The 25,114-nt window shown below is 34.8% G+C and overlaps 1 protein-coding gene across 1 annotated transcript; it reads right to left on the bottom strand.

The window, feature by feature from the left end:
* Positions 1–2,652: 2,652 nt before the first annotated feature.
* Positions 2,653–4,926, bottom strand: LOC127831869 (uncharacterized). The gene is made up of 2 exons (XM_052356943.1): positions 3,432–4,926; positions 2,653–3,170 (listed from the first exon to the last, which is right to left on the bottom strand). The coding sequence occupies exons 1-2, from the start codon at positions 4,899–4,901 to the stop codon at positions 2,970–2,972; spliced, it is 1,671 nt and encodes a 556-aa protein (XP_052212903.1). The 5' UTR covers positions 4,902–4,926; the 3' UTR covers positions 2,653–2,969.
* Between the last annotated feature and the right edge of the window lie 20,188 nt (positions 4,927–25,114).

Raw genomic sequence — 25,114 nt, 5'->3', positions numbered from 1 at the left:
CAGCTTTAAATTTATAACAATAACTATGAATATGAACGTAAATATCTGAATAAAAATAGGTTTTTAACAATAAACAAAAATAATTTTCCTCTTGGGTGTTTATATACTGCATCAATTTTGTTTTAATCTAGTATGTATATGCATTTTACTTATAGCTTAAGAGCAGAACAATCAACAAATATAGAATAAATTCAAAACATTATTCATAGGTTAATACAAACATATCAATCAACTTTAAAGTTGTAATGAGACCGGTAAACAATTAAAACTGGGGGCCATTGTTACAAGCTTAAGGACTAACCCGCTAATTATCAATTGTGTTTATCTTTATTGCTTCAGGATATGTTTCCTTTCATAGAAATCATTCTTTATGTCTAATTCATTTTTAAAAAGGCAACACAGAACTTTAAAAGTTTTAATCATTCCTTTACATTAAATTAAATAGAATGAATATTCATATAAGAAAAAAAATCCTGCTTGAACATACCAATGATTCTGAATTTAAACTAACATACACATGCTAGAAAATTAGTTATATTCAAAGTTTAAAATCCATATTTGTTTGATAAGTATTGAACATTTCCATCCCAATTTTTGCATCCTTTATAAAAAAAATCATCTTATGTTTGAAAGCTAAGAGCTTGTACTATGCTATTTTTTATTTATATGTTATACCACTATTTAAAATATTCGTACATATATTTACATTTAAAGGTTATCTGCCTAACTCTACATATATTGCAGTATTACGTTTGTATATTGTTACCTTAATAGGAAACAATCTTTTGCCAAAAATTGAACAAATACATTTGATATTTTGTAATTTATTAAAACTCCAATATTTTAGAGGCATAACATAAAACAGACTTAACAAAAAATAAAACAACTGAACGAACTCATTTCGGCTTCAAATCATACTGCTGACATTCGTAAAGTAAACTCAATATAGCCTTTAGGGCTTTCCTGAGCAGATGTTATTGGTTTAAAGTGAAAGTAACATGGTCATTAATGGCGGTGTAAAGATAATTTAACTTATGGACCATTTCGATGTTGTGACCATAATATTGATCGGATTTTACCGTATTTACGAAAAACATCATCTCTGTGTTAAAAGTGTTCACATTTAGTCCCCAATAATTATAATACAGGTAATGTTTATCTAAATGATTCTGTATCTGTGATGGTGATTTACCATCATGACTTTCTCATTCGAAAATAACAATACAATTAGTATTGTGGAATCTCTATTTATTCCAGAAAGTGTTTTGTTCGCAAAATTAAAAATTGTCTACAGACTGTGAGAAATGTAATCAATGGTATTACCATCCTCTTTTGAGACCAATATTATAAATTTCCTATTCAGATAGGATGTACATGAGTAACAATTATTGTGCATATTATAATTATTCTAAATAATTTAATGTGCATACAAGATTTTTCATGCTAAGCCATAATTCTCTACGACATATGCGCCTTATATCAAAACATGTAAGCAGATTAACACAAATAACATGCAAACGTGTGTTTTCGTTTAAATAATGCCGCATAATCGACATCAATATATAAAAAAAATCACCGCTTAAACATGTTTATCTGAATCTCAAAACCTAAAATACTATAACAGGCAGCAAAATCAACGAGTAAAATAAGAATCCGAAATTCATGTTTACTTTTTACTTTTCAACGTTCATTAATTTTTCGTTGAAATTTAATGTGTCTGTCTTTTTATTTGTTGTTCATCATGTCGACAAAACGCCATTGAAATCAGGCTTATTCAAATTAAAACACTGTTTAGCATGAAAGTATTAATTTCCATCCATTATACACTCATGATCGAACCAATCAACATGTTTTATCTAACTGTAAACATTGAACGATACTTTTGAAAACAACGGGTCCCTAAAGTTTTGGATTGTATTTAACTTTCTACAGCAAATTTTAATGATAGTTTACTCGAACATTCAAATTGATATTTAACATAAGTGAGAGTATCGTAACTCGACTACTAAAAATTATAATATACATGTAATGTAAATTGCATTGGAAATGACCGCTCTTCAAATACGTTTTAGTGTACAGAGAATGCACACAAAGAAAGCGCCAAATCATGTAAAACGTTCTGTGCGCCTATTTTGTGGTTCAATACCGTTCGCTTTTCAAATACATTCAAAATTATACCGGGTTCGAAAAAAAGCGCCAAATCGATAGCGCTTCGATAATAGGGAATCGCTTCTAATACCAAAAGTCACGCATAACTCGCAGGTGAATTCACGCTCATTACACCGACAACAATAAACACGGATTTATTTCCATACCCCTAAGCGGATACATGCATAACAGGCACCAGGTGAAAACCAATAACTCACACCCTTGCACCTGGACTTCGACCGACTTGACCTCAATTTGACCTGCTCCTAAAGGCTCCAAACAAAATGGCCGCGAGATTTTTGTTTCTATACTATTGATATCTGCATGCGTATGTATGTATTATCATTCGTTTACACCTACAGATGAAAGGAGTGGAGCAAATTTTAGTTGGTCTTTGCTCACCAATGAGTTTTTATAACTTGCTCATGTACATTATTTTCACGTAATGTCACGAGCGTGTATAATAATTATATACGTGTGCATGATTAAAAAAATAAGTTATAATCATTTTAAATTGCGTTTATTAAAATAAATTAACATAAATAAGGATTTCATTGAATGCACAATTACTAGTACAATGTATAATCTTTCACAAAAGCAGACGATCCTGTTGGTGGTAACGGCTAACATAACAATTGTTCCAGAGCTGACTGTGTTTGAATGTCCAATTCGTGGATTTCGTTTAAACATATTGTGTTAAGAACAAGCTAGAGTTCGATGCGACTTACACTATTCCAACCATAAAAAAACTGATGAAAGCTTTCATTTTAAAGTTTAATTTTCTCATAATACAACCTCAATATGTTTTACCACGCCACAAATTATATTTCCGACATTCGTAGTACATTAATTTCGCCATCCACGTAAAAGCTTTCTTTCTTTCGCCTTTTGCTTTCACTCTCTGTTTTCGTGTTCGCTTTTTCGCTCGTGTTTTGACCTCTTTTGCGTCTTTTTCGCCCCTTTTCATCTTTGTTATCGGTGTCAGGGCGTTTGTCTTTAGTTGGATTGTTTATTTCACATGCCTCTAGGGCAAACATTATTCTTGTGTTTATCAGTTCATTTGTGACACTGTCCTTTTCCGGAAATCTATCAGATGGACTTTCTTCGTTTTTATTGTTACCATGATGTTGTACAACTACATCTTTCATCCCCTTAAATCGTTCAAATATTTTATCTGCGACAGCTTGATCATTTTGGCCTTGTTTGCGTCTTTTTTGTCCCTTTTCATCTTTGTTATCGATGACAGTGTGTTCGTCTTTAGTTGGATTGTCTGTTTCACATGCCTCTAGGGCAAACGTTATTCTTGTGACTATCGGTTTTTTTGTGACACTGTCCTCGTGCGGAAATTTATTTTTCGATTTTTGCGGTTTTCCGTTTTCTAAGACATCAATAATTTTTCCTGCTTTTTGCAAAATTGCAAGTGGTGTTTTCCACTTGCAATAAACTGTCTCAAGTAAAACAAATGTCTTAACGGATGGACTTTCTTCGTATTTATGGTTACCGTGATATTGCACAACTACATCTTTCATCCCCTTAAATCGTTCAAAAATTTTCTCTGCGACGGCTTGATCATTTTGCGTTTTCTGGAAAGTCAATTTATTACCCTTCCGAATAACGTCATAATCAGACATCAACATCTTCTCTTCATGCGTGCTGCATTTGGTCATTGCGGACTTCATCACTTCTACTCCCCTGATGTGATTGGTTATATACACAATATGATATATGATGCAATTCCCCTCACCGCGCACTTCGAAAACAAGAGAGTAGGAGCTCCCAGTTTTCTTTTTCAGAAAAAGTTCATATGTGTCGACACATTTCTGAATTGAAGATCTATGTTCTTGAGCCCCAGGACAAATGTTATTTCTAACGTAGTTAATGAATTCTCCTAGTTCGCCAGTGTTTGGACGACCTATACAGTAGTCATCAGCAACTTCGTCAAACTTAGGCAATCCGTAAAGTTGACTTATTTTCTCCGGTTGTTTTTTTGCAAATCTGTTTACGTCTCTGCTCATGAAGTTGATCATAATTTCATTGCCTTCACCGGGTGCAAACTTTTTCACGTGATCCATCGGAGTGTGTGTGTAACCGAACGGATCTACAAAAGTCAGACTACGTACAGATTTGTCCAATAACTCACTCCTAGATGGCTGGTAATCACCAAACGAACAATTTTGTACCTCTATGGAGACAGAGAAAGGCTGTGTTGTAATTGAAAACATTGTGACGCCTTCCCTTTCCATGACATTATATTTAATTTGTGGAAAGTGTCTCTGAAGGAACTTAAGAATTAGCAGTTCAATATGACACAACAAAGTTGTATAATTTTCTTTATCCTGTTCAATAAAAATCAGTTTGACTTTTGCCAGTTGTGTGTTAACGCATGTTTCCCTTTGATCTTTGTCCATGCTTTTTAGTTCTTCCATTGGTGTAAGTAAGGAAGATTCCCAACCAAAAACAGGCACTGGGTCGATATTTTGCTCTGGTGATTCCTCTTTTTTCTTCACAACATGTTCCAGAACTACCATCATTGCAATCAAAGGCGAGCCGTATTTTTCTAACTCATTAGGCCATTCATTTGAATACCTTCCAGCTCCAGCGAAACCATCGATTATAACAGTTCTGAGAGTAAAACGGTCACTCTGCGTCATTGGAATGTAAGCTTGCAGGTATTTCTTGTACATGACTCTTTTCACCAAGCCGTGAGGCGAGTCGCCTTGGAAGAATTCCTTGTGTTTTCTCGTTTTTCCCATTTCTAGAATAAACCAAAGTACACGAACAATAAAATCTACTTAACTGAACAATTTTTTATCGGAACCAAAGATCTTAGGTCAATTAAATATGGTTTAAAAATATGTACACAGAAAAAAAATGCACATGGAAAAGATGATTTAGTTATCAGTTTTGGTGCTTAAATGGGTTGCTTAATAAAAAATTAAATAATCTGTATTTTATTTTTACAGATGAATGTTCAACTTGATAGTTTTGCTTTCTTTCCTTCAATCTGCATCTTTCTTATTTATAAGGTATTTATTGTTGTTTCATTGTTACTTTATTGTGAATGAACCGTGACATCAGTGGATTATGCAACGTGGTCGGAAAAAGTGTTTATGTTTAACCAAAACATACATATGACAAAATGTACCTGTATGTTAGATTACCGGTAAGCGATAAAAGGATATTATCTAATTATATTATCGATTTTTGGAGAAATTAAACTTATAATGAACAAAACATTTTACTTAACCCACAAAACGACACTGGGAGTTATTTCAATGGTGAAATTCACGAATCGGGAAGAAGGAAGTAGCTGCTTGCTACACAACGGTTTATTTCCCGCTGGTATGCGGTTTTGGTATCTTAATTATTTGAAACAATTCTATTTGATTTTATCCTTCATTTTGTTCGTGCTTTATATCTTGCTAGAAAGATCAATAGAAAAACTTTTAAACTTCGGCTTCTATCATTTAACATCAACGAGCCTTCGGCGAGTGTTGGACCGCACCTATATACAGACAAAAATAATAAGTGGAATCCCGGACTGTATCTTATTTTTAGAATGGAATTCCGGTTTATTTTTAGCTTTCTATAAAAAGATTATGACTATATAATTATCATAATTTTCTCATGATTAACGGGGATACCACATTCGTCTTCCTATGTATGCTCCGGGAGATTATTTTTTCCCACCAGTTTATTTGAGTTGGGTTATATAATATTAAAGGTTGCAGCAGACTAGTGGAATCGGGTTATATAGGGAAATATATATTCTCAACGTATCGGTTTCTTTCGGTATACTGTCGGATATTTCCGAACTTCGAATAACAAGATTCAAAATTGTTATATTTGCTGAAAAACATTACACTCAAACACAACTTCTACTTAACTTTCATAAACAGCGAGTTGTTTATAAGATTAACGTATAATTACATAACAATACATAACTTTAATCCACAAACTCACAATTTACTTTAATGTATGGACACACACATTTATCTTGGTTGAATTTTTTCTTATTTGCGATAAATCTACCGCATAATTTACTCATTTTTTTCATAATGTTTGTTTGAAGGCCATATTTTTGTATTGTTATGCTTGATGGACCTCGAATCAACATTTTACAACTATTAAATAGGCGTTAAATATTAAAAATATTAACAGTATGACCTATTTGTGGCTTTTTGATATATGGGATCATGTCGGCCTGAGCATGGTTTTACTTGTTTTGTTAAACTATAAAAGGTGTTCACATAAAAAAACACAATGTTTCGATGAAAGTAGATTATTATAAATACAAAATAAAAACAAAAGTAATATTCCTCATCTTTCACATTTACCGAGAGTGCAAAATCTTCCGGATATACTAGTATCGAATTCGGATACGTGCGACGCACGGATGTTTTTATTATTGCGTCACAAAAAAATCTCGAACTAATAGGAATTCACGAACCAATACGAAAGAAGGATACAAACCAGTTTAGCACATTGGCCACCGCTTCCCATCCTCTACGCCTAACTTATCCTATCTTCAGCGCTCCACAAGCTGTCATTGACCCGAACAGGGCATCGTGGTTCTTGATTATTTTGTTTGCTATCACAGTTTCCTCCTGTTCGGACCAACGATTTCTACAGACGGTATAACTGTCCGACCAAATATAATATAATTTTTCATTCATATAATTTCAATTTGCACTGAAATTACTGAGTAAAATAACAGTATACCTTAAATATTACGCTTATTTAGGTTTAACGTCCGCCCCATACTTTTGTTTAAATTTGTAAATTACATTGTCAAGATCACGTGACTATAAAAATATCGACAAAAGTCAACGTTTTTGTAAAGTAGAGGCCCGTAACGGGGGAAATGGTAAGTTAAACGCAAACTGATTAATATCTTATTAACGTCGCGTGTTTTTAACGTTGTAGGCAGTTCCTCAAATATATCACGGAAAATACAAAAACTATACCCCTGACATATTGCTTAAAGCAGTTGAAGAAGTAAAGTTGAAAAAAAAGACCATCCGTTGTGTTGCTCTTCAATACAACATTCCAAACCAGACATTGCGTGATCGGAATGACAGGTAGCACGCAATTTGGATATTACATAGAGGATATTTGTTTGATTCGGTGGATTATCGATTTTAATTCACGAGTGATCATAGAAAATGATATTTTCACGAGTGGCGCAGCCACAAGTGAAAATATATATTTAATATGATCACGAGTGAATAAAACTCGATAATCCACGAATTCCAACAAATTTTCTTTTTATTTTATGCTTTTTTTCGCAGTTTATATATATTGTTAAAGAGTTTAACTAAATAATTTCGCTGGGATAATGACGTCATTTCGTCAAAAAAAATGACGTCATTTCACAGTAAACAATGAAAATTATCGATAATTTTCACTGATAATTTTCACTGTTTGAAACAGTGAAATTATCGGTTTTTATTCACTGATATTTCTCTATAAACCACCGGAAAGCATAAAATAAAAATATCGATTGAAACTAAAGCTCTGCTTCACATTAGATTGATGCCTCCATTTGAGCTTAAACAGGATTCACAAAACAAAATTTAAAATGTAAAGATACACTAACCTCTGTGCTTATAATAATAAAATAGCAACGCTGTGCAATCCGTTTTCTGTTATTCTATCCCTTTATCTTTATTTATTTTGAATCACACCTTTTTAAACGATTGTAGCGAATGCTAACCACTGTCACCAAACACGAATTATAAAATCGAATGACTTGTCGAAGCGATTACATGAATTTTATCAAAGCTTCCAATTATGCACGAAAAATGCACACTCCGAAATACGTTTTTTGCTTTTGTTCTATGTTTAAAAAATATTAAATATAAACCTTTCACGTCCGAATAGCTTAAACTGTTTTTTTGTCACAGAAATTACGTCACAGAAACACGTCATAAATTGCGGAATCAATTGAATGAAAATAAAAGTACGGAAAGCTGGTTCTGTTATAAATTTTAGAGAAAAAACAAAACGAAAATGAACAAAACAAAGTAAGATAAATATTATAGACGTTAATACACGGCTGAGCCGGGCCGGGCAGTGTTAATCGGCCCCAGGTCGCAACGGCTCTCGGGCCGTTATATAATATGCTCCCTGAGGGACGATTATCAATGCCCGGCCCGGCTCAGTCGTGTATTATTCTCTAAAGAAACGATGTAGAAGAGGTCCAATGAGGACCGCTCATCAAACACATCCGGGCAATGATATTTAAATAATTGTATTAAATTGTTAACCCTGAAAGCCATGGAAACTGAGACAATTTTACGTAAAACAACGGCTGGAACGTAACCCCAGAGTGTGTTGTCACACGCCCGTGTTGTCATGGAAAGTTTCCATGTACAGCCACGTCAGCCCCAGTACAGTATATTACAGTCTCAATTGTTGGTAAACTATGAAAACCATGAAATGAAAAAACAACAACGAAAATAAGTGCAATTCGATAACATTTCTTGCCTTGTGATATTTGATATTTCACCAGCTGTTACACAGCAATCGTCCTGAACTTATGTTTCATTACAATTCTCAGTTTCTGTGTAAAACTATCAAATTATTAATCCCGATATGTGTCTTATTTGTTTTAATGACTAATTAGTTATCATCTAGCTAGTCTCGACATTCGTCTCAGCTTGATATTCGGGAGTAGTGCCGAATATCGATGTCAGAGCTGGCTCGACTTTCGCCCCAGCTCGTTATTTGGGACAAGTGCCGAATGTCGATGTCAGAGCCGGCTCGACATATACCCCAGCTCGATATTCGGGACTAAAGCCGAATGTCGATGGCATAGCTTGTGCGAAAGTAGCTCGAGATCGATATTCGGGGCTTGTGTCAAATGTCGATGTCAGAGCTGGCTCAAAATTCGCTCCAGATCGATATTTGGGAATAGTGCCAAATGTCGATGTCAGAGCTGGCTCGACATTCGCCCCCGTTCGCTATTTGGGCTAGTTCCGAATGTCGATGTCAGAGCTGGCGCGACATTAGCCCTAGATCGTTATTCTGAACTTGTGCCGAATGTCGATGTCAGAGCTGGCTCGACATTCTCCCCAGCTTGATATTCGGGACTAGTGCCGAATGTCGATGTCAGCGCTGGCTCGACATTCGCCCCAGCTCGATATTCGGGACTAGTGCCGAATGCCGATTTCAGAGCTGGCTCGACATTCGCCGAGCTCGATATTCGCGCTAGTGCCGAATGTCGATGTTAGCGCTTGCTTGAAATTCGCCCCGGCTCGATATTCGGGACTAGTGCCGAATGTCGATGTCAGAGCTGGCTCGACATTCGCCCCAGCTCGATATTCGGGACTTGTGTCGAATAACAATGTCAGAGCTCGACATTCGCCCCAGCTCGTTAATCGGGACTAGTGCCGAATGTCGATGTCAGAGCTGGCTCGACATTCGCCCCAGCTCGATATTCGGGACTAGAGCCAAATGTCGATGTCAGAGCTGGCGCGACATTAGCTCCATATCGAAATTCGAGACCTGAGCTCTGACATCGACATTTGGCACTATTCCCAAATATCGATCTGGAGCGAATTTTGAGCCAGCTATGACATCGACATTTGACACAAGCCCCGAATATCGATCTCGAGCTACTTTCTCGCCAGCTATGCCATCGACATTCGGCTTTAGTCCCGAATATCGAGCTGGGGTATATGTCGAGCCTTCTCTGACATCGACATTCGGCACTGGTCCCAAATATCGAGCTGGGGCGAAAGTCGAGCCAGCTCTGACATCGATATTCGGCACTACTCCCGAATATCAAGCTGAGACGAATGTCGAGACTAGCTAGATGATAACTAATTAGTCATTAAAACAAATAAAACACATATCGGGATTAATAATTTGATAGTTTTACACAGAAACTGAGAATTGTAATGAAACATAAGTTCAGGACGATTGCTGTGTAACAGCTGGTGAAATATCAAATATCACAAGGCAAGAAATGTTATCGAATTGAACTTATTTTCGTTGTTGTTTTTTCATTTCATAGTTTTCATAGTTAACCAACAATTGAGACTGCAATATGCTGTACTGGGGCTGACGTGGCTGTACATGGAAACTTTCCATGACAACACGGGCGTGTGACAACACACTCTGGGTTACGTTCCAGCCGTTGTTTTACGTAAAATTGTCCCAGTTTCCATGGCCTTCAGGGTTAACAATTTAATACAATTTTTTAAATATCATTTCCCGGATGTGTTTGATGAGCGGTCCTCATTGGACCCCTTCGACATCGTTTCTTTAGAGGATAATACACGACTGAGCAGGGCCGGGCATTGATAATCGTCCCTCAGGGAGCATATTATATAACGGCCCGAAGGCCGTTGCGACCTGGGGCCGATTAACACTGCCCGGCCCGGCTCAGCCGTGTATTAACGTCTATAATATTTATCTTACTTTGTTTTGTTCATTTTCGTTTTGTTCTTTCTCTAAAATTTATAACAGAACCAGCTTTTCGTACTTTTATTTTCATTCAATTGATTCCGCAATTTATGACGTATTTCTGTGACGTAATTTCTGTGACAAAAAAAAACAGTTTAAGCTATTCGGACGTGAAAGGTTTATATCAAATATTTTTTAAACATAGAACAAAAGCAAAAACGTATTTCGGAGTGTGCATTTTTCGTGCATAATTGGAAGCTTTGATAAAATTCTTGTAATCGCATCGACAAGTCATTCAATTTTTTTTAATTCGTGTTTGGTGACAGTGGTTAGCATTCGCTACAATCGTTTAAAAAGGTGTGATTCAAAATAAATAAAGATAAAGGGATAGAATAACAGAAAACGGATTGCACATCGTTGCTCTTTTATTATTATAAGCACAGAGGTAAGTGTATCTATACATTTTAAATTTTGTTTTGTGAATCCTGTTTAAGCTCAAATTGAGGCATAAATCTAATGTGAAGCAGAGCTTTAGTTTCAATCGATATTTTTATTTTATGCTTTCCGGTGGTTTATAGAGAAATATCAGTGAATAAAAACCGATAATTTCACTGTTTCAAACAGTGAAAATTATCAGTGAAAATTATCGATAATTTTCATTGTTTACTGTGAAATGACGTCATTTTTTTGACGAAATGACGTCATTATCCCAGCGATATTATTTAGTTAAACTCTTTAACAATATATATAAACTGCGAAAAAAAGCATAAAATAAAAAGAAAATTTGTTGGAATTGGTGGATTATCGAGTTTTATTCACTCGTGATCATATCAAATATATATTTTCACTTGTGGCTGCGCCACTCGTGAAAATATCATTTTCTATGATCACTCGTGAATTAAAATCGATAATCCACCGAATCAAACAAATATCCTCTATGTATTATCCAAATTGCGTGCTACCTGTCATTAAATAATCGAATTATGATTGATTATTTCGTTGATTTGTGGCTAAGACTGAATGTGGACGCCATTTTTTTCCAGTTGAACGTCACGCGCACACATTCTGAGGGCCGATTATAGATAATCGGCCCTAGGGCCGAAACATTATTTTGACCCCGCAATGGTGATATTATAGTGGCAGGAAAAACTGTACACATTTGTTACTATAAATAGTAAGGTATGTATTATACATGTATATTATAGAGAGGTAACAATAACTCCTGTTTTGCTATTATTTTTATAAAAATGGTTCTTGTTTGACTTGTACTGAGTATACAAATTTATATATAACGAGATTTTTTTTTTACATCATTTCCAGAAGGCCAATGGCCCATGTGAACACATTTTAGCACAAACAATATAATATTTACAGTAATAAACATATGTACATAATTAATTCAAGCACATGAAATTATAATAATTTCATAAGAAGTGTCAATAAGTATTTTACAGCATATATATAAGTTCAAATGTAATTCCTTGAATTTAACAAAATTAAATGAAAGAATATCTGCGTTTATGATACGAGTTAATACTAAAAAAATATTCCGGCATTATTTACAGGTATTATCTTTATTTAACAAACAATAAATCAAAGCATATGTCTCATGTATAAGTTATGCCCATAAATATCCCTTGCATTTACTTCTTCTTGTATGTTCCAGAGTATGGAACGCCTCGTCTGTCTGATGTTGACTATTGATATATCGGAGGTATATATGTGAGTTTATATCATATGCTTGTGTTAATAATAGTATGATGTGCGCTTGCCATAGTATGCTGTGTGTTTGTAATGGTATGATGTGTGTTCGTGATTGTATGCTGAGTGTTTGTGATGATATGCTGTGCGTTTGTGATGATATGCTGTGTGTTTGCTATAGTCTGCCATGGAATGTTGTGTTTGACATTGTATGCTGTGTGTTTGTGATGGTTCGCTGTGTGTTTGTGATGGTATGTTAAATGTTGTAAGTTTTATTGAAATGATGTGGGTTTAAATCATATGATATGTGCTTATAATGGTATGCTGTGTGCTTGCCATAGTATGATGTGTGTATGTGCTCGTATGCTGTGTGTCTGTGATGGTATACTGTGTTTTCGTCATGGTATGCTGTGTGTTGATCATGGTATGTATATACCATATATATATGGATGTCATATAAGTCGAACAGTTTAGATTTTACAAGTAAGCTAACTCCACCGGAAGCCTGTGGAGCATTAATATGGATATCAGCCCTGTTATAACCAAACCATATATAGTGAAGTCGTTGTTTTTTTATCACATTTTGATCACTTAAGTGGGTTTCACAGATAGATTTTATATCAGCGTCTATCGCTCGTATGATATTTTCCCGTAATGCACTTTTACTCTGAGTCCATCCGCATACGTTAAGATGTGCTAATGATATGGACCCCGCGGGACAGGAGGAATTTAAATGCTGATCCTGTGGCTGGCACCGGGTGTCTGTCTTGGGCTGTCGCTGTTGCTGATCCTGGCGATCTGTATTTTCCCGTGGGCGAATGCGACTGTTGGCGTCTACTCGGAAGTTGCTTCCCAGCGGTAGTTGACTTCGTAAGGTACGTCCATTTAGTGCGATCAACCGTTCATCAGGAGACTTGCTGCTTGTGATGTAGACATTCTTGTACGGAGCCTTTTGTTTATGTAAATATTTGTTGCGTAACACGAGGATATTTTCTTCAACATTACGGAAGCTGATCTTTATCAGGGGTGGGCGGTCATGAATGTACGACCGTAATCGTGATGCGCCCGTGATGTGTACTCTAGTTAAGACGTCGTTACATAGGGCCTTGATGATGTCATTTGTCTTTGTAAGGAGATCCTCTCCGTCCTGTCGCACGACTCCACTCACAGTCGCACAGACATCCGGCATCGTCGAGGCCCGACCGCCGGTGCTCAGATGGAGTTGTGTCGGTCCTTTCGGTGTCTCCATCACTTGCCGGCTGCCTCCCCGAGCCCGTGTCTAAGGCCTACTGTTACTGTAGGTACTGGATTGTTGTGAATACTTCATCAATTCTATTGCACTCTCTACTAATACTCATATATAGGTCATCTCGGAGGAAATTTATTTTCCCGTCAATCGAAGCAGTTAGATAAAGCTTTAGTTTATCTAAATTTCTATCAAGCATACGCTCAGTGGGAATCAAACGTTGTGCGAACGTTGCTGCAACGTAATATTTAGGTCGCAACGTCGGCAACCATTACCGAACGTTAACACAACGTTGCATACAAAACATTACGTCCGGGTAATGTTTTGTATGCAACGTTGTGGCAACGTAATATTTAGGTCGCAACGTCGGAAACCATTACCGAACGTTGCCACAACGTTTCATACAAAACATTACCCGGACGTTTCATCAAACTTTGCAGTTTGGTTGTCACAATGGTGTATATGAAAGTTTTCCCGACGTTTTTTTCCAACGTTGCTGCAACGTTGTATTTAGGTTGCATTCAAACGTTGCAGTTTGGTTGTCACAATGGTGTATATGAAAGTTTTCCCGACGTTTTTTTTCCCAAACGTTGCTGCAACGTTGTATTTAGGTTGCATTCAAACGTAGTATTTTTGAATGCTTTTTTTAAATTAATATAAAAAATTAAACAAACTATTAACTGCCAACCGCTCTTTCGAGTATTATCGGCAGATATGCACACTGTCGAGTCCGTTTCCTAGAAAGAATCAGTACTTGGTGTCTCAAGAGGAGATAATAAAACGCTCCCTGAGTAGGAATCGTACTTTATAATAATACAGTTCATGCATAGCATCGATGAAAATATGATTTCTTGTAAATTTTAGAAATTCAATTTTTTAAATTGTACAGATCAGTTGCTTTAACTTAACGATGCTAAAGATGAACTTTAACTCAAAATCGCCGGATAAAATATTTTGTTTAAGTTGTGTTATGCATTGAAATGGTAGAATCTAGTTTCAAAGTTTCAACAAAAAATAAATACTAGTAGTCAACATTTTTGTCTGAAACTTTCAATTGTCGCCGTGGTGTAGTGGATGAGGTGTCCGCCTAGCGATCGGGAGTTTGTTGGTTCGTTTCCCACTCGGAGAGCGTTTCATTAACTCCTCTATAGACATCGAACAATGGTTTTTTCTAAGAAACGAACTCGAAAATGTTCATAACTGCCGATACTAATCGAGAGAACGGTTGGCAGTAAATAATATTTTTTTTAATTTTATATTATTTAAAAAAATAGAATTTAAAAATACTGCGTTTTAATGCGACCTAAATACAACGTTGCAGCAATGTTTGGAAAAAATGTTGCAGCAACGTTTGGAAAAAAACGTCGGGAAAACTTTCTTTTAGACCATTGTTACAACCAAACTGCAACGTTCGAATGCAACCTAAATACAAAGTTGCAGCAACGTTGGATGCCCACTTGGCGTATAAGTCCTTCTTGGTAGTCCATATAAACGTACTCACTGAGCCTTTGATAATTTTTGCTATAGCGGCTCTGGGAGTCCATATGCACCCCTCCTAAAACCCAATCGCAAATCTGCGCACAGATTTCGTGCGCATCACTGAACAGACGTCGTTTGTTACCAATTAAGAAAAGCGACGAATAAACTTCATAAACACATTAAGTTTACTTGAATGGCAGCCTACGGACGTGATCCTTTGCATGCAACCTAAAAAACACGGCGACATTTCAACACATTATTCTTGCTGTCATTTTCATTTTAATACTTCAAACAGTGTAAGTGTTCGACGACTCAAAACATCGATATCGACTTAGGGGGTACAGCAAATATCACAATGTGGAAAATATTGGTGTAATGCAACCTTACCGATAGCGACACTTTTTGTCGGCAAAACTACAACAGTTTCCAAAATGGTGGATAAAGCGTACGAAAGAATAACAAAGTGCATGTATACATAAAGCAATTATTTCTTGCATGAGTTTGTGATTAAGACAGTCAAACGTTGATATGTGTTTGCAGTATCCGTGTTCCTTAGCCTTTGCAGTAGTGATGAAATTTAGCACCTGTGGACAATAGACGGCGCGTTGCAACTCTCAGCAACCCTTTTGGTTATAAAGCTGAGAGTTGAATTATTGCAAATATCCTTCTTGGTTGCTTAATATTTTGCTAATGGAAGATAAATGTCCATCTTAAAAAATGAAGACAAAGAGGTATCTACTAAGTCAATATTTCTTTGATTCAAAGTTATGAAACTTCGTAAAACTGTCAACTCACTTTTATCACATTTATCTGAAACAATATCCGTATACTCCTAACAAAACACTTCATAAACACCAAAATAAAAACTCGGATCTGAAATACGTTTTTATCAAACCGGAACCGTATGTTGTATAAATGCAGATAAAAATGGTCACTCGTCAGCAGGCATTCTCCTAATTATAGTATGTACATCATTGAAACTTGTAGGTATTGTTCTTTATGATATGCGTGTGCAATTGTTTTCGTCCAACGTTTAAATTTACATAATGTATGCCTCAACTTATACAATCGATAACAGCCTACTACTTTATACGACATACAACAATAATTAAGTTCATAGCGCTAAACAAATTATTGTCTCTAGTGATTTTTTTCGTTCCTTAATTGTCTTAACTCTATTACACTTCAGTTCAGTTGGTTAACATGTAACCGGGGTTCTGTTGTGCTATTTCTGATTTGCTCAAAGTATTTTTTGTTCCTAGCTGAATGGGAAACATCGTCTGTTTTCTTTGTTTGTTACACAATGGTGATTTACACTAAGCTGCTCTAACTTAAAACTCAACGTGTATGTTTCTCTCAATTTTATTTGCAATGAATAATGCGAATATAGCTAACTAAAAGAATAATGCCATCAATACTCTTAATTAACACCAATATAACAAACAAATAATTGTATTAATATATAATTTAAAACAAAATATACTAAAATGTGCATTGTAAATATATAACACATATAATTACTCGGCATTTTGATTAGGACCATATTGCACGGGTGGAAAAAACGATGATGAACAACGAAAGAATATAGTCCGATCAGTGACACATGCCTTTTTCGTAAATATTGCTTAATACAGCCCCGGTTCTACTACATGTATGAAAAGAAGTCCTAATAATAAGAGGTTTTACTTGGGATGATGAAGGGGCTTTTATATCAGAAATTGTCTAAGGTCCCATCATAGTACAATTATGTGGTTGAGTATTATTAGAAATTAAAACTATACAAATACACTGCAGGGTGTTGTTAAATGTATATTATTCACAACGTACATAGTTCTAAAACTTATTTCAACAGTGATTAAACAAACATGGAAATACATCCTACCGAGGATAAACGACATAATTTTTTTTGCATAAATTCAATTGTCTTTTTAACGTCATCAGTTGCCCTTTTCTTTACATCAGCATGCGAAATAATGGGAAATAATAAAACTTATATCAAAAGTGATACAAATATCATGCAAATACAGTCTTCCGAGAATAAACGGCATACTATTTTTATATTCATTACATTGCCTTTTGAACACCATCCGTTGCCCTTTTGTTTTCATCAGCATGCGAAATAATGGGAAATAATCAATTAAACGTTAGTGTTCGCTTTGACCGAGAAAAAGTCTTCAAATTCGTAACTCTTTTTAACGCTTTTCAGAGTTTCTTGCACCGTTTAAATAGCCATAATTTCTGCCGCAGCTTCATATGTACTGTGCAATATTGGCAGTTTCATTCAATTTTCCCAAAAGTCATTTGACTTGGAAATTTTCACTAACTCTGATTTTACAAAACGATGCCAAAGACTCGCAGTTGTTCCCCATTAAGGTCTATTTGGTTTCCCCAAGCTTAGGACACGCCGATGACAAAACAAGTTTGTTTGAATTTATTTCAGTGACCACCATACTGTTGTTTTTTTCTCACGCTAAACCATTCATTTGCTGCAGCCCGGTGTATAACCAACTACGTTTCTTTCCTTCATCAACGGCTACAACGATTGCACGTTGTCATATAATGTAGGGTCGATGACAAGACTGTCAATCGGTTTCAGCTTTCTTCAATCGTCTTGTCTGAACTCTGTGCAACGTTCCCTGACTTGAAAAACCTCTTGTTACTTCTCGAGACTGTTTTCTTGTTTAAATTACCCATGTTATCGAATACGGGTTTTTCTTTCGGTTCACCCGAACTATAATCGTTAGTAACAGTTTTTACTATTTTCAATCCGGCCGGTCCCATGATCATTGAGTCAAATTGGAAAATGCCAGATAAATTGTTTAAATTATTGCGACGCTCGATAAATACAGCGGAATAAGATGGTATTTCGCGAAGTAGACAATTTTAAATAATATTTGTTATCGTTCGACAGTTGGATAGTGTTCTTATTTTCAACTTATTATATACTTCAGAAAATGGAGCTCATTTTTTCTACTGCCATTGAAAAAACGATGATGTATCTGCATGCGAATCCAACTAACCCAGTAACTTTCACTTAATTTACTTAATTACAAGCACTATGTTGACTCTTAAGTTTCTAACACAAATGGTCTTGACCATGAAAATCAAGTTCATTTTTTGGTTCAGTATGTGTGTTCAATTGTAATATGAAACCATTCATGCATTTGATTACATGTTCATAATTATACAATTTTAGGTCGCATGATTTGTAATAAATTCCAATACACTTCTTTTATATGACTCAAGTAACATAATCAACATATTTTTTATTCCCCATTTTTCCATGACATTTTTTACATTTATTGTTATGAAGCACTGATCTTTATTATGAATTCATAAAAAACAAATCCTTTATACTTTGGGACAGAGATAGAAAATTAATAAATATTAACAACAACTTAGGATGCATTCATTTGATTACTGCATCCAACATGTGGTATTTTTTAAATGTCATTGAAGCAATCTAACAAATGTGTAAAGGACACACTTATACAAAAGAAATTTTACTGAACTTTCAAGTCAGACTGACAAGAATCAGGTCATTGATGTGTCAAACTTATAGATCCGCAAAAAGCCTTCCTATGCCCGAATATCATGCTTGCATGTGAAGTAATATATACTTTTCACAATCTTAATGCTTCAATGATGATCGTGTGTGACTTTATATCCGTTAAGAAATTTCAATTGTTATTCCATCGCTTTTGTGCGTAGTAAGCTGTTACGTTCTACAATACGGTTTATTGTCTGTGCTGAAATTTGACTTTTTTTATTGGTGTAATTCCTCGAAATGAATATCTTCATTTTAAAGGGGCCGTCCAAAAGATAAAGCATCGTATCGACGCGAAACGATATTTTGGGAAACTACGAGGATTACTTATATAGCTAAAATATAAATTAAATTTAAACATTAGCGTGGATGGTCGAGTGGTCTAGCCGGTTGTCTTTTTACTCCAGGAATTCAGGGGTCAGTGGTTCGAGCCCTGTTGAGGGTTACTATTTTTCTTTTTATAAATCGTATTCTTGTTTTTTTACTGGAGATTATTAGTTCAAATGTTTAAATTTATCAATATAAATCATTAAAAGCATTTTATGACAAGCTTCAATACATGCCAAAATCTGTTGAACGGCCCCTTTAAAGTGATATTATGGGCATCTTACAGTTTATAGGTGTCTATCGCAACCGCTGTTTATTTTTGGTGTTTTCACTTCATATACACTCATATTTGTTAATGCAGCATCTACATACAAAAACAATATCCCGGAAAGAGCAAAATAATGCATTTGAATATCAACCGTTCTTTTGTTTTGACAACTGACGACAGAAATGTGAATCTAAATCTAGTTTTAGTGCAGATTCGTTCATACGACGCAAAGACACTATTTTGTTTTACGGATCATTTCGGCTTAGAGGACTGGGAAAGTCACGTAAAATATCGAATATAAAATATATTTTTATAAACAACTGGTAGCAAGATGAGTTGCAGATAATTGGTCAGTAACAACATTTTAACTAACGCTTTTGATATGTTAATTCTTTTCAGCTCAATTCAACAGTTAAAAATGCCTATAATATCACTTTAGTCCGTTTAGCATGAATACACAAAACGAATGATGCGTATAATATAATTGTTTTCAAAACTAGAAATAAGTACATAGTTGACTGGTAGAAAATAACTTACACGCAATAATTTTCTTATAATGATAACAATTTTGTTACATTTGCCTCACCGTACGGTACTGTAGTTTCAAATTATTTTCAATTAGGAAAAATGTGGTGGTATATGATAGCATTGTTGTCGGTATAGATAAATAATGATAGAATTTATACAAAAAATATGGTTCATGGCGACATAGTGTTTGAAAATTTCAGTTAAAGCTTGAGAACAAAAATATGGGATCCGATCATTGCCCCGTTAGTTGTATATTAAAGATAAAAATGACATGTAAGGGGCCTTTTCACAGATTTTGGCATGTATTGAAGTTTGTCATTAAAGGTTTTATAATGATTAATGTAAATATTGGATCTGAAAAGCCCCAGTAATGAACAATAATAAAATAAAAGAAAGAAAAAAACCCTCAACTGGGTCGAACCACTGACTCCTGGAGCCCTGGAGTAAAAGTCTGTCGCTTAGACCACTCGACCATCCGTGCTCATGCAATGAGGAACGTATTTTATACTTTATAAAAGCAATCCTCGTAGTATCACAAAATATAACGACAACAAAAGAACTATCCAAATTGTTCAATCGTTTCGCGTCTAACACTTTCTGTATAGAGAGGGGCTGTCGTCAAGGAGACCCCATCGGTGCTTACATTTTCATTATATGTGCAGAAAATCTTGCTATTAAAATAAGGAAAACATTGAAATAAAAGGCATTACAATAAAAGACATAGAATATAAAATATCTCAATTTGCAGATGATACATCTCTACTTCTTGACGGGTCAGAATCACCCCTTAATTGTACGTTAGATGTGCTTTATGAATTTTCAATATATTCTGGACTTAACATAAACTATGAAAAAAACTAATTTAATTTGGATAGGTTCTATGAAATATAGTACACGCAATAAACACCAAATACAAACTGACATGGGGGCCTTCTACTTTTAAAGTTCTTGTGATTTTATTTGATGATAACTTAGAAAACATGATAATGTATATTTCGAAAACTAAATTGAAAGTACAATAAGTCATTGGAACTGTAGAAATATAACACCGCTTGGAAAGATAACTATTGTCAGATCATTGCTTCTACCTTTACTTACTCATTAATTTGTTTCGCTACCCACTCCAAGAATAGACACAATGGAAAAAATTAATCAACAATTTTATGACTTCATTTGGGCAGGACCAAGCAAAATAAAATCAAGTGTAATTGTTAAGAAATACGATAAAGGTGGGCTTGATATGTTAGATTTTTTTTTCTTTTGAAATATACATGAAAATAACATGGCTTAAACGAGTATTGTCAGGCGAGGTTCATTGTTATACACTAGTTAAATCGATAATAGATTTCAAAACTATGTTTAATACTGGCAATATAAAGTTTGGCTTGATGTAATAGTTTTGTATATTGAAAGCTGCCTATAATAAGTTGTATTGATATTCTGGATATGCCTCTATTTTACAATCATAATTTTAAAATTTACAACAGTCATATTTATAATAAAAGTCTATATGAAAGAGGTATTCGTTTTGTGTGAGATATTATGACAGAAAGAAATTGCTCTATTTCCAAAGAATCTTTGGACGAACATGTCGGAACAAACGTAAATTATACCAAGGATTCATTAAAAATATAAGTAAATATATAGAAAATTTTGAAGAAATGTCGATTTTTGACAATAAAATTCAAGGGTCTATATTACCAACATGTATAAAGAAAATAGTAAGCAGCCCAAAAGAAGATAAACATATATATAAAATATTAATAAAAAACAATGACATTCCAGCATGTCCAACAAAATGGAATTCAGAGTTTATTCATATTGACTGGAAAAACACACATGAACTCGTTTTCAACCTAACTAAAAATACATATATTAGGTTGTTCCAGTGCAACATAGTCCACAGAATCTTAGGAACAAAACCTCTTATGTTAAAAATGAGAATTGCTGCCAATAATCGATGCACTTTTTGCAATAATGAAGTAGAAAATAATGTACACTTGTTCTGGTACTGTCCACATTCCCAAGAAATTGTTAAATATGCTGTTGAAACTATTAATAGAAGAAGACCAAGTGAAAATATTGATATTACATGTCAAGATCTAATACGTGGAATCACGACCCCAAAAATGAACGATGTAAACATTCTGTGTCTAGAAATAAAACGGTTTATTTTTAATTGTCAGAAGAAAAACACAATCCCCTCAACTTTTCGGAGTTATAAATAGCATAAAGCACAATTTTGAAATATATAAAACCACGCTTAAAACAGATAATGAATTAAGAGACTGGTCCCTTATAAAAAATATTTATAGACAGCTCCTATAATGACAACACTAATCATACATAACACATTATTTAGATACTATAACTATTGTTAAACCGCCTAATTTTTTGTGAAGTCTGCATTTTTAATGTATTTTACATTAATTCAGCACTTAATTTACTTTTCGAATGTGTAATATATTACAGACAAAATATATGCATACCTACAACAAAAGTCTTATAATATGTATAAGCAAATTGGTTGGTATAGTGCTAGAAATATTAAACCGTATAAATTGTAAAATGAATGTATGTATTATAACTTCATGTATGCTGTACTCAAATAGGTGTACTTTAATATTCTGTAAAAACATGCTTGCATGTATGTATGTTGTATCTTACGGATAGAGTGGTTTATGTACCCCTCTAATACATGTTCGTAAAATACTTTTTATAATACATGTATATGCTTGTATGCTTGTGTGTATGTTATGTATGTATGCCTGTAATATCTTACGAAGAAAATAAAAGACTTGTAAAAAAAACAACTTTATTTTCAATCTGACCAAACAAGTAAAAAATATTTTTAAAAAGTTTCACAAATCATACGTGACCGCAGTCAAACCGCATAATATAACAGCACTCACACATTAGGCAATTAATTAGCAAACTAGAAATCATCGAGTCATCGAGTTATTTTAATTATAACTAGAAATATATTTTAAAAGATATACGGCGTTGATTGTGGTTGGTGTTGGTGAAAGATAAAGAGTTATATCAATGAGATCAAATATTGTGATTGTCTCTTGATACGAATTGCTTAGCTGCGTCACACGCAAATCGAGTACGAGATGTCACGTCATAGTTCGTGGCTAATTTCCCAATATAATATATTTATGATCATATATATATATATATATATATATAGGGAGAAAGGTGTGTGAACAACCAGATACACAGACATACATATTCCCAATGAGACTTCGGCGTGTGCGCCTCGCTACGGTGCAGAACGAGGCATACATACTATGAAATCCCCATCCCCCCCCAAAAAGATGGTTCATTCACAGTTATATATCTCGCACTTACACCGCAACACATCTCGACGTGGGAACAATTTTTACATACACAGAATGGACAATGTTACATACATAAACACTTATTTACAAACATGAAACCATAGTTGTATTAGGGCAAGATCCGATAAGGATTCTAAACTACCCTCACACTATGTTAGATACACCTCGGAAATCCGTTGGATCTAGAAGATACAGTGAAATCATGAATATATTGGTGTATTAACAGGGAATAATTATATTTCACAACAACGTGATTTCCTATTTCCGGGATCTATTAATAGATACTCGTTCACAGTCGATAATTTATATATATATATATATATATATATATATATATATATATATATATATATATATATATATATATACATAGATGCTGAACAGAAATACAAGAGAAGAATGGAAAATAAATGAAAACATATAAGTCAAATAAATCTTCATCAAAAAGCAGAACAGAAAACCACCGCGCAGATATTTGACTGGTGCTGAGCGAAGCTCGATATCAAATTCCTGCCGTTATAACCAACCACGTGATGATAGCCTAGCCACGTGGTACCACAATTTTACCATTGTTATGTTTCCTTTTTAATTAGGGTAATTTTTTTTTTTTAAATATGCACCTAAACTTATACACTATTTTCAAAATGTACAAGAAAATTATACTACTTTTCATAATATAACACTTAAACAAGAAATGCTTCCAAATTTGGAAGGATTTTCTTGCAATGGCAGTGGTAAACGCCAGTAGCCGCGGGGAGATGCGTTGAGTTGGGCAAAACAGCTCACACAAAGTTATGTATTGTCAGAAAAGCAATCGTCTGTATTTCAAAATACCTTTTATATTCCGGATTACTACGAGAGTTATAAAAAAATGGTGTAAAGTCGTTGAATATTTATTTGTTTATACACGGGATGAAGATTTTCGATTTCGGTACAATATAAAAAGTAGAAAACCGCACTTCGGGCTCAATGGCTGCGACCATCTACAATTTCGGACTGCATGACTGGTCACTAATTTGCCATTAGGCCATATGAGGCTATGTGGAGTGTTCTAGTTCTTAAATATTGCATTCTTGATATATGCTGGAGTCCATCATAATGCTGAACAATAGAACACAAACAAAAGTAGTAAAATAAACACATGATCACTCAATTTTTAACATTAATCACTTTGAAGAAATGTATATTTCAATCTACATGTATGTAACGTACCGAACGTTAATATTTTGAGATTCTATTAAATAGATTATATCAACTGATTTAAATATATTAGTAAACTCGTCATTCTCGGCGATTTTCTGCAAGCGTACAGGAACAGGAAAAATATCAAACGCATGTATGATAACAATAAAGTATAATAGATAAATTCTAAAATCATCACGCAGTGTGGATTTGATTAGAGCTTGCATGAAAACCAGTCAAGGTTGCCGTACCTGTTTCTCCGGCAACCACGCAGCTAATCTGTTCATGTTCAAAATTATAACACAACACTCTGGGGAAAGACGATGGCAGAACACAGTAATTCTTTATTTACAATAGTTCGAATCTGGTAAAAGGAAACCTAACATCATGTGGTTAAATACCAAGGAATATTAACAGTTAACAGCGGAGTTATTGTTTTAATATTAAGTTTAGGCTCTGGGGACCCAGCTGCATTTGGTTGTATGCATAGGAATGTTCACAGTGAAGGCAAATAAGTTAATAAACGGCAACATGGAACGGATTTTGTCATTTACAATGATTTCGTTTCTCTTGCTTGCATCGAATGTTATTGGGACTACATTTATGCAGCGTGTCTGTATGTATGAAAGGCTACGGCTGCAACGCAACATGACATCTGTTTTACCGTTGCGACATACTTCGGAAGAAATTAGCCGAGCCCCTACCGTTAATCCAGTTTCAATGATATTTCCGCTAGATGTAAGTCAAACACGAAAACGTCGAGTAGCTGTTCAAACTGATACTATGGACGCTATGAATGACATGAACTACCGTAAACGGGGAACAGCTGATTATGTTCATAGTCGCCAGAAACGCATGCTGATCGACATACACTCTCCGACGGAAACAACGGACACATCAGAGGAACCAACCAATGCCCGTTCTTTGTGCCC

Source organism: Dreissena polymorpha, chromosome 5 (assembly GCF_020536995.1).
Source record: "Dreissena polymorpha isolate Duluth1 chromosome 5, UMN_Dpol_1.0, whole genome shotgun sequence".
NCBI lineage: Eukaryota > Metazoa > Mollusca > Bivalvia > Myida > Dreissenidae > Dreissena > Dreissena polymorpha.
The sequence above is the reverse complement of the archived record's forward strand: the minus strand, read 5'-3'. Positions and strand labels throughout refer to the sequence as shown.

What these genes read in the sequence shown, in the direction of transcription:
- LOC127831869 (XM_052356943.1), bottom strand. Translation starts at nt 4,901, where the DNA reads ATGGGAAAAACGAGAAAACACAAGGAATTCTTCCAAGGCGACTCGCCT. An exon ending in GAATAACGTTTGCCCTAGAG is followed by an intron (nt 3,171 to 3,431) that starts GCATGTGAAACA and finishes TTTGCCCTAGAG; the next exon opens with GCATGTGAAATAAACAATCC.